Raw genomic sequence first — 10,628 nt, forward strand, 5'->3', positions numbered from 1 at the left:
TCAAAGCAGCCTCAGCAACCTATCAAGGCCCTAAGCCATTTAGAGAGCCCCCGTCTCAAAAAATTCAAGGGTTGGGGATGTAGCTCAGTGGTTAAGTGTCTCTGGGTTCAATCCTTGGTACAAGAAAAAAAAAAATGTTTTGTCTCGTTGATGAAAAGTTTCCAAGACAGATAGTGGGTGTTTGGACAACAGTGAATGGACATAATGCCACAAACTGCATACTTACAATTGCTAAAATTGTAAATTTTTATGTCATATTTTACAATAAAAAGTTAAAAGGCAACATGTGGGAATAAATAATTGGAAATCATATCTGATAAAAGGCTTATATCTAGAACATATAAGAATTCTTACAATCTGACAACAGAAATACAAAGAATCCAATGAAAAAATAAGCAAGGAGCTAAGTATGGTAGCACTTGCCTGTAATCACAGGAATTGAGACTGAGGCAGGAGTTCAAGGTCGGCCTGGACAATTTATCAAGACCATGACACAAAATAAATGAGAAGGCTGGAGATATAACTCAGTAGTAAAGAGCCTGTGGATTCAATTCCCAGTGCGGGAGGTAGATTGGAGAAAAGAAACAAAATGGGCAAGGGATCTGACTAGACATTTCTTCAAAGACATATTGGCTAATAGGTGTGTGAAAACGTGCTCAATGTCATCAGGTAAGTATGCTAATCAAAACCACAGGGAGATGCCATTTCACATACATTTGAATGGCTAGAATCAAAAACGCCAAACATTAAGAGGATACAGAGGGCTGGGGATGTGGCTCAAGCGGTAGTGCGCTCGCCTGGCATGCATGCGGCCCAGGTTCGATCCTCAGCACCACATACAAACAAAGATGTTGTGTCCGCTGAAAACTAATAAAATAAAATATTAAAAAAAAAAAAAGAGGATACAGAGAAATCAGAACTCTTATGCTGTGTTGGTGGGAATATAAAACAGTGCCGTTGCTTTAGGAAACAGTCTAGCAGTTCTTCAGACCATTAAAGAGTTACTATGTGACCCAGAAATTCCACTCCTGGGTATATGCCCAAGAGAAATTAACACAAACTTGTATCATTATGTATAATAGCCAGAAAATGAAAACTCAAGTATCAATAAATGGATAAACAAAACTTGGTATAGTCAAATATTCTGTCATTAGAAAACAAGTACTGATACATGTTGCAATATAAGTGACCCTTGAAGACATGCTAAGTGAAAGAAGCCAGTCACAGAAGACCACATATTGCAATTCATACCATGCATGTGAAAGTACAGAGTAATGTAATCTATTGAGACAGTTTAGGGATTGCTTAGGGCTGGGGGTAGGACAGGACAGGAAACCAGGGTGGACAGCTAAGGAATAGTTTCTTTTTGAGGTGATAAAAATTTACTTAAATTAACAATGGTGATGGCATCCTGTGTGTGAATATACTACATACCACTGAATTGTACATTTTAAATGGGCAAATCATATGGTGTGGGAATCTTATCTAATCAAACTAAAAACAAGCACCAAGAAAAGATCATTTTACAAGAGTGAAAAGTAACTCTTGCATGTAAAAGTTACTTTTGATTTGTAGATTAGGGTTTTAGAAACTCTGAAACACAATGTCACTACATTAGCCCTAACTCTGTATCTTTGCTCTCTTAAGATAAGAGACAGTGAAAACCCACACAAAAGCCAGGAGAAGGGGTGCATGCCTTTCATCCCAGCAGCTTGGGAGGCTGAGGCAGGAGGTTCACAATTTCAAAGCCAGCCTCAGCAATTTAGCAAGGCCCTATCTCTAGATAAATGTTTCAGTGGTTGAGTTTCCCTGGGTTCAATCCCTAAAATATATAAAAAAAAGAAAGAAAACCCACACAAAAGCCATTAGATCCACATAAGGCCTGCTCAGTAATAAGACAGTCACTACCAGCTTAGTTTAGTGGGAACACTGCTAATACACCCGGAAAAAGAGTATGTGGGATGGACTGAGGGAAACAGGCAAAAAGCAAATAAAAAACAAACATCAACCAACCTTCTTGGCTTTCTTCCATAAGGTCAGAAGTTTTAGAGAAAGAAAATACATTTTAAAACCTTGAACACAGGTTTTCTTGGAACAATCTGCAATACAATTTCCCTTCAACAAATGGGACAAATGTTATATGGTTTTACTTGACTCAATTTATATACACCAGTTAATAAGCAGAATTAGCGTATTGTACACCAATCACACTAAGACAACAGAAAGAGTTCTGCTGCATACTCTAATCCTAGCAAATTTCACTTTACCAGGATTCAGGCAGAGAGGTTAACCTCCCTTTCACTCTGGGGGGGGGGGAAAAAAAAAAAGCAGAAGTTGAGCCAATGTCAGCTTTTTGACATGCTTCTTCTCTCCCAATCATAATTTATTTAATAAAACACACACAATTTATGCCATTGACAGGAATTTATTCTTCCATTATCATAATACTAAAGCTCTCTGAATATCTGTGGCGGCAATTCCATTAGATTTATGCTAAGTTAGAATTTTTCCATCAAAACCAAAACACTTGTGAAAAGAAAAAAAAAATGCTCAGGGGAAAAAAAAATAAATCTCTCCAAAGTAATTACATTTAAGTGTTGAAATTAAGGCTAAGTAGGAACAACTGACCTTATCCCTTCAGACAGACGCCCCAGAATGTGCTAACATGCATATGCTCCTATTTCTACAATGTGTTATGTGACACATAAGCCTTCTCCTGAGAGCAGAGAGGCACACAACACTTACTTTGCTAAATAGGCTCAAGGTTTTCATTTAGAGGACCTTAAGTTAACGACAGGTGCACTTGGTAGCTATCATATCTTCATACTCTTTGTAAGCGATTGAGCCATCAGGCTCAATGGTCAAAACACTCAAGGGGCTGTATTTGGCAGGTACACATGATGGTCTTGGCACTGAGGAGTCGAGCTTCTCATAGATGATGTTCTGCACTGTGGTGTGAACCGGAGAGCCATACCTATGCCCAACTGCCCTTGGACATTCTCCTTTACAGTACCGAAGGTTGTATCTGTGAGGGGCCACAATCCAGTTGTCCCACTTGAGCTGATTAAAGCTAATTCTAAAGTCATGGAGCTCACACTCATTTTGGGGGAAATAAAACTGTTTGAAGTATTCACTCAGGTTGAAGGAAGCTGGAACCAGTGGCTTCTTCAATTGAGAGGTGATGATTTCCCGACCTCTCCGGTGGCAGGTGGGTCTCCCACCCTTGACAGTCTCTTTTCCCATGGGATAGGCAGCCACATTACTCTTCTGGTCAGGACCCTGTGAAGACTTCCTTTTATGGTGAAGGGAATACCACCTGTGATAAGCCTGAGCACTTGTGTCATTCAGATATAAGATCAGTGAGGGGGGCAGAAGAGGCATGGTAAAGGATCCATCCTGAGCTGAAGGGTGCTGCAGCTGGTCTTTCGTGCATGTAAAATTGACAGACATGTGAATATTTCTCTCACTGGAAACCACTATAGGCTGGAGGAGTGGGGTTACATCAATCTCAATCTGCTTGTGATTCTTTCTAAATTTGAACTGTGAATTAAAGATCAATGAGTAAGGAGCTCTAGGGAGAGTCTTGTTAGAAGACTTTGGTTCTTTTATCACCAGGTTGCACCAACATTTAACAATAGAGGAAGGAGAAACTGAATTATTGTAAGTGTAGAGCAAGACGGATTTGAGTAAGTGTTCGACGGCAGTAACACGATCCAGATTAAACAGCAGGTCCACTGATGGAAAGATTCCTGAAAGGAAAAAATGATTCACCAGTTAGTGGTGCTTGCATACAAATCAGATGTAACTGGAAGTCAAATCTAGGAATTGTACTAGCAATATGCAATCTCCCTTCTCTTTCCCTGCATTTCCTCAAGCCTCAAAGACAATGAGGGGAGGGACTAAAAATAGATGTATAGAAAAGGTAATTGGTACCCTATTTCCCAGGAACCATCAATGGATATTTTATCTCCAGAATGTCAGAACAACTTTGATGGTAAATTAAAGCAACAGGGAATTATTACATTCTGAAGTTCCAATATTAGCAACCTGCTCCAAACACAGGAAGCTAATAAGTAGAATTTTTCTTTTGGAGACACTCTATAGGGAAAAACCATCATAGTAATTTTAAACACTCAGCCTTGTTAAAACAATAATCTAAGCCCAGTGAATTAAATCAATTAAAACCACTTGACTGCCCATTTAATTTAGCACACTTGAGAAAAAAAAAAAGGAGGCTCTGATGCCTCTAGAGTAAAATGAAAGGCATTTAAATGGCCACAAGCCCTGGTTGTTTAGAATGGTTTTCTTTACATCATGAGCTAGAGAAAGTACTTTTTCTAAAGCACTGCTCCTCTCACACCTAAGACAACGAACTGCTCCAATTGTTGACTTACACTTTGGTGTTTCGTTTTTGCAATGGTAGGAATGAAACTCAGGGCCTCACACATCTAAACAAGCACCCTACCACTTAGCTACATCCCCAGCCCTGACACTTTGTTCTTAAGGACCTACTGTACCAGATGGGGACCTCACAGAAAGCAACAAACAAGAGACTATCCTGTTTGACACAGAACATACTGGGCATATCAGATATAGGACATTTCCAACAGCTTGGTGAACAGAAACAGATGCTAAGCTTCTCCAGCACTTTCCTCAGCCTTCAAAGCCATTAGGTCTCTTTCAGTGCTAAAATCCTATCATCTGAGTCCACTTTAACCAATGACAGCATTAGAAAGAAAACATGAGCCAGGCGCTGTGGTGCGTGCCTATAATCCCAGCAGCTTGGGAGGCTGAGGCAGGAGGATTGCCAGTTCAAAGCCAGCCTCAGTAAAAAGGAGGCACTAAGCAACTCAGTGAGACCCTGTCTCTAAGTAAAATACAAAATAGGGCTGGGGATGTGGCTCAGTAGTCAAGTGCCCCTGAGTTCAATCCCCCGGGGACTCCCTACAAAAAAAAGAATGTGATCAAGTATCAAATTTGTTTCAATTGGATATTGAGTATCCTACAAAATAAAACCCAATTCAAGAAGCAAAACCCAGCAGGGCACAGTGGGGCAGGCCTGTAATTTCAGCTACTCTGGAAGCTGAGGCAGGAGAATCATAAGTTTGAGGCCAGCATAGGCAACTTAGTGAGACCCTATCTCAAAAATGAAAAATACAAAAGGGCTGGGGTGTAGCTCAGCGGTCAAGTACTTGCCCAGCATGTGCAAGGCTCTGGGTTCAATCCCCCGTCTTCTAGACACACATACTGCTCAGGTTTGTCTGTCATGGACATACAGATGCATCTAAGCTTATAACATCGTCCCTCCACCCAGTTAAGAAATTTGCTTTTACACACCTGTCACCTGATGTCCAAGAGCCTGTTTGTGCAGGGAACTGGGAGTGAAGAGCCGAATGGTGTTGTATAGGTGACTTCTAGTGGATTTGGGAATCCCCTCCTTCGTAGCATACATCTTATAGAGCTTCTTCATGTAGTGCAAAGCTCTGGAGTCTGGCTGCAGCCTAGGGGCTCCACCTCGCCCATCAGACAGAAACTTGAAAAGGTGGCCAGGGCTGGGTGTCCCATCTATAGGTTGCAGCACAGACCAAGGTTCTGCCTCAGATTCCAACTCAGCATTAGTTGCAATCTGAGCTTCTCCCCTAGAAGTCTGAGAACCAAGACTAACATGAAAACACAGCCAGGCAAAACAGCAAAACCAAATGAGAAATTTGCTGGGAAGTGCCATGGCTTGGGAGAACTAACAAGGAAAACATTTCCCCATGCCTGTCTTCTTCCTAAAGGCCAGGAACCCCTAGCTTGGTCTCTTAAATAAATTTTAGGTGTGTGGGTTGACTAGCATCCCTTCTCCAATCAGGCCTCAAGGATCCCTAGCTGAAGATAATTTTTATCAGGTCTATAGCAATCAGCTGATAATATCCTAATTATCCAATTTGTCCTCATTAGGTCAGATTGACTTGATTATGTAACTTTCCCTTTGTCCCTGGAATTTACTTAAAATCTGCTGAGTTATTGTTACGCTAATGAACTAGCGATGGAGCTGACAGTCTAAGAGAAATTGAAGAATTATCTTAAAATAAAATCTCTCCTTTTATTAAAAAAAAAAACAGAGAAATTAGGATTCTTTTTTGAGGTGGGGGTTACCAGGGATTGAACCCCGGGGCACTCAGCCACTGAGCCCCACATCCTCAACTGTTTTTTGGGTTTTTTTTTTTTTTTGGTAATTTATTTAGAGACAGGGTCTCACTGAGTTGCTTAGTGCCTCCCTTTTACTGAAGCTGGCTTTGAACTCACAATCTTCCTGCCTCAGCCTCCCAAGCTACTGGGATTACAGGTGTGCGACAGCAAGAAATTAGGATTCTTAAAATGTTCTTGGGTGTCTGTCAAAACTCCCAAGGCATGTAGAAAAGCTAATCATTTGTGATGATACTCAGCTCTTTTGGTATGCAATTTGTGATATTGGGTTTACTCTTCCTTTCAACTCATCCTCGACAGTTCTCCCACTTTCAGGTGCTTAAAATAAGTAATTATTTTACTGAGTGTTGAATGGAGAGTGAGAGAAAAATCACAATTGACATAGAAATTCCAAAGAGCAGGGAAATGTTAGGTTGCTCAGTCCTTCTTAGTGGCTTAGTATAGGACTTGTACTTGGTAAGTTGCAGTGTGCTTGTGATGTGTTTTAAAAGAGGACACAGCCTTTAACTGTGTTTTTTTTTTTTTTTTTGGTATTGGAGATTGAACCCAGGAACACTCTTCCATTGAGCTACATCCCCAGTACTTCATTTATTTATTTTTAATTATTGAGACAGAGTCTCACTAAATTGCTGAGGCTGTCCTTGAACTTGCAATCCTCCTGTCTGAGCCTCCTGAGTCATCAGGAGTGTGCCACCATGTCCAGCTTCTTAACCTTAACTAATATATAACATCTTGATGTCCTTACTTTGCTTAGCACATTCATCTGAAAAGATTTTGGTTGAAAGCTTTTGAAGTGTTTGCAGGGGTTAGTAAATAAATGAATGCTTTATTTTTTATTAATCACCCAAATGGTGGTAGAATTCAGTACAGTATTTTCATCCTTAACTGTTCTATGTATTCATGCTCCTGCCTTGGAGCAGAGACAAAATTAGATATTACTTTTTGTTAGTTGCAGAGCAGTCTGAACAACTGTTGGCTGCAGGTGGGCTGAACACTGGACCCTTACCTGTTTGGTTCCTTTTCGTTTGTTTGCCTCAAGTCTGAACACTCAACCCCACTCAAGGCTGAACATTCGACCCCCACCGGTCTGGTGCAACGAAAACCCACGTCTGACCCCTGCCCCGTCTGACTGAAGGCAGAAGATGACACACTTAGCAACTACTGTATGATCCAATCACTGTACGCCAACAAGGCAGCTTGCAGACCCAGAGACCCCCATTATATTTTGGCTATAAAAACTCTCTCCTGATGGGCGCCCCTCTCTTGCTCTCTCTTTCTTCTCTCCGCTCTCTTTCCTCTTTCTTCTCTCTCTGTTGCGCTTTGCTTTCCCACCTCACTCCCCCCCCACACTTTGCTCTTTTCCTCTCTCTTCTCTCTTTCCCTGCTCTTTCTCTTTCTACCCTGTCACTGCCACAATAAAGATCTTTTGGTCGCTACAAGTGTCGCGGTCACTTTCCTTTCACTTTTTAGAAAAACGAGGTAAATGTGCGTCGTGAAAAGCTGACACAAGGGGCAACCCAGCACCACCCTCAAGGAGGCTACCTGCTTGAGGAAAATTAACCCACACTTAGAGTACAAGGTAAATCACCAGTCTGTGCAGCGCCTCGATTGATAAAGCTGATACTGGCGTAGCTGATGGTCTGAAAATAGAGCCCCTTTTTAGCTACTGGACAAAACCCCATAAAATCTCGCATTAGGCTGCCGCGGGGTGGCTGCGCCTCAGGGGCGTTCTCCACTGCCTGGGGGACTCACGGGCGCAAAGCTCTGGACCACCGTGACCCTCCAGGTCAGCTGCCACCCCGACCCCAAAATTCAAAATTATTATCGTTGTTGTTATTACTATTATTTTGTGGTGCTGGCGATGTCACCCAAGGCCTCACGCATATTAGGCAAGTGCTCTACACCGAGCTACATCCCAGCCCTGGCGCCTTTTTTCTCCCCTATCTCTAGGTCACCCGGCCGCTCCCGGAGCCTGAAGCTCCGTGGAAAGGCCCAGGACTACTGTGAGCGCCTCCCGGGGGACACCAGGTCCCCCAAATCTCGCAGGAACCCAGACGTTCACCACTAAGCCCCACCTCCGGGCCTAGGCAGCAGCACCCCCACCCCAGCACCTCCCACCCCCGGGTCACCCGGGCAGGCCACGTCTCTTTAGAATCCGGGGCAACAGCGTCTTCCCCCGGAAATATAGGAAAAGTGGTATCTCCCGGAAGTGACTTCACGGCCTCCAGGAGCGGCTTCCGATCCTGCCGGAAGTGACGCTAGGAGATCCTTGGGTCAGTGTCCGTGGAGGGTGAGGTGACCTGGCTGCGGGAGTGAGCTGTGGGAGCGTGGGGGCGCCGCCTGGGCTCGGGGAGGCTAAAGAGTTCCGGGGCGGGCTTGGGGTCGGTGATCCCAGCCTGTTGGTGGTCCCCAGGCTGAGTCAAGGTCCTGTCCGCCCTCGGTCCTTACAGAGCCGCCGCAACAATGGGCCGCGAGTTTGGGAATCTGGCGCGGATGCGGCATGTGATCACCTACAGCTTGTCGCCCTTCGAGCAGCGCGCCTTCCCGCACTATTTCACCAAGGGCATCCCCAATGTCCTGCGCCGCACTCAGGCGTCCATCCTTCGCGTGGTGCCGCGTGAGTGCCCAGGCCGGGCGGCTGGGGGCCGGACTGCGGTGCCTTCCGTGAGCGGGCACTCTATCGTGCACACCTTTCTCACTGAATATTCCTAGCAGCCCTTAGCTAGACTTGTCATCCTGAAAAACCGGCCAAAGGTCGCTTGGGTGACTCCAACGTCTTCCCCTGAGGTCATCTTTATCCACGTGTCAGTGACGAAATGTCTCCTGTTGAATGTGCGACAGATAGTTCTGACAGTTGCATGACATTTTGAACACTGAAGCGTATACCTTAAAATGGTGACGCTTGTTAGGTGAATTTTATCTCAAATTATCCCTAAATTTTTTAATTTAATGTGCAACAGGGGAGACTTGGGGGGGGGAATTTGGTGTGAAATCTTCCTGGGTGGTCCACCTTCTTTTGGTTTCCTGTAAAATGGATGTGTTAAGGAACCTTTCTTGATCCTCCAATTTAAAAGTCTTAAAAATGAAAAGAGCTGGAGATATAGCTTAGTGGTACAGCACCCTTGGGTTCAATCCCCAATATCCCCACCCCCTCCCCGCAACAAAAATCTTAGAAGTTAGCACCAGGAGGGTGGAAACTGCTGGAAGTCAGAATTAGAGGGTGGAGACCTTTGTTTTATGTGCTCACTGTTTATTCTCCCTTTTGGTTTTTAAAGCATTTGTAGTGTTTTATCTTGTCTACACCTGGGGGAACCAGGAGTTTGAGAAATCGAAGAGGAAGAATCCAGCTGCCTATGAAAATGACAAGTGAACAACTCATCTGGATAATGGTTTTCCATCTGTGAAAGACTGTTTTCTGAGAGAGGAGTCTGTATGGTAGTGTCTGGAAGACACAATAAACTTATTATGGACTACACGGTTGTGACTTTACATTTTGTGAGCAGAATCCTAGGGTGACTGCTAATATTCAAGTTCATGAAGCTTCACTTCTCAGTATTGGTCCTTAATAGTTTCGCTCAGTCTGGGTTTTTGGTGAATAGTGAACTCACCTTTTTTATTATCTACAAGATAGTAGCTTCAGCTGCTCCTCTAATTAACCAGTGGTAGGTGGCATGTGCTGCAGGGAGTGTTGGGTTTTGGCCCTCTGTTCCCATTGTAACCATAAAGTCTAGTAACTATTCTAATTACTGTGTATCAGCTATTCAGCCACACAAATGAACACAAACTTTAAACACAAACTTCACAACAATCTTTGAATTAAGTATTTTATACTCATTTTGCAGTTGAGGAAAACAGACACAGCTTGAGTAATTTGCCCAAAATTATACAGCAGTGAATGGTGAAGTCTGGCACCACAGTGTGTGCTCTTAAAAAAAAAATTTTACACCTAAAAAAAATATATATTTAAAAAAAAAAAAACAACTGTTATACAACCTTTCCTCAGGCAGGCCTTCCTTACCCTAAGGGAACCTGGCTATAAAAGGAGGGGATAAAGGTGATCAATGAACTATGACTGTCCTTGTGCCACAGAGCCAACAATTTTTTAACCCTCTGGGCTATAAAGTCTGTAGAAAAAGTTTACCCCTGCTTTGGAGACATTGAACTGCCTTTTTGGTAGAAAAGGTGCCATTTTCCCGTCAGTTTCATGCTTCGGGCCCATATTTTGTTTTTAAACTTCTAAGGACACTTCCTGCTAGTCTGTTGCTAAACTTCTGACTCAGGCTGTCTTTCCTTTTCAAATGATTGCTATAGTCCTTAGCCAAAATTAAGAAAAATAAACGGATAAATTGCATTAATTGTGAGGCAGGATGTGAGGATCTCTAACAAGGACTACACACTTAAACTATCACTGTGTGAAATCAGGCAAGAAACCGGCA

General features: G+C 43.1%; 2 protein-coding genes across 5 annotated transcripts; one reads left to right on the plus strand and one right to left on the minus strand.

Moving 5' to 3' along the window:
* Positions 1-2,345: 2,345 nt before the first annotated feature.
* On the minus strand, positions 2,346-8,296 carry Gdf9 (growth differentiation factor 9). 2 transcript variants are annotated; one of them, XM_046467659.2, is made up of 3 exons: positions 7,199-8,296; positions 5,338-5,565; positions 2,346-3,749 (listed from the first exon to the last, which is right to left on the minus strand). In XM_046467659.2, the coding sequence occupies exons 2-3, from the start codon at positions 5,468-5,470 to the stop codon at positions 2,788-2,790; spliced, it is 1,095 nt and encodes a 364-aa protein (XP_046323615.1). In that variant the 5' UTR covers positions 5,471-5,565; positions 7,199-8,296; the 3' UTR covers positions 2,346-2,787. The 2 variants fall into 2 exon arrangements, with proteins under 2 accessions (XP_046323615.1, XP_046323614.1); XM_046467658.2 differs by lacking the exon at positions 7,199-8,296 and having other exon boundaries at positions 5,338-7,191.
* Positions 8,297-8,328: 32 nt separating this feature from the next.
* LOC124109134 (cytochrome b-c1 complex subunit 8) lies at positions 8,329-9,665 on the plus strand. Of its 3 annotated transcripts, none has more exons than XM_046467663.2 (3): positions 8,329-8,465; positions 8,643-8,809; positions 9,468-9,665. In XM_046467663.2, exons 2-3 carry the CDS (start codon positions 8,656-8,658, stop codon positions 9,560-9,562), a joined length of 249 nt encoding a protein of 82 aa, XP_046323619.1. In that variant the 5' UTR covers positions 8,329-8,465; positions 8,643-8,655; the 3' UTR covers positions 9,563-9,665. The 3 variants fall into 3 exon arrangements, with proteins under 3 accessions (XP_046323619.1, XP_046323618.1, XP_046323617.1); XM_046467662.2 differs by having other exon boundaries at positions 8,390-8,482; XM_046467661.1 differs by having other exon boundaries at positions 8,456-8,504.
* The last annotated feature ends 963 nt before the right edge of the window (positions 9,666-10,628 follow it).

The sequence above is a fragment of the Marmota monax genome, unplaced genomic scaffold (assembly GCF_021218885.2).
Source record: "Marmota monax isolate L192 unplaced genomic scaffold, Marmota_monax_Labrador192_F-V1.1 WCK01_AAM20220418_F8-fsc00199, whole genome shotgun sequence".
NCBI lineage: Eukaryota > Metazoa > Chordata > Mammalia > Rodentia > Sciuridae > Marmota > Marmota monax.

Bases quoted from the DNA above. Each gene is read 5' to 3' on its own strand.
- LOC124109134 (XM_046467663.2), top strand. From the start codon at position 8,656: ATGGGCCGCGAGTTTGGGAATCTGGCGCGGATGCGGCATGTGATCACC. The intron at 8,810-9,467 runs GTGAGTGCCCAG...TGGTTTTTAAAG, and splicing joins CATCCTTCGCGTGGTGCCGC to CATTTGTAGTGTTTTATCTT.
- Gdf9 (XM_046467658.2), bottom strand. From the start codon at position 5,725: ATGGCACTTCCCAGCAAATTTCTCATTTGGTTTTGCTGTTTTGCCTGG. The intron at 3,750-5,337 runs GTGTGTAAAAGC...TTTTCCTTTCAG, and splicing joins TCTTGGACATCAGGTGACAG to GAATCTTTCCATCAGTGGAC.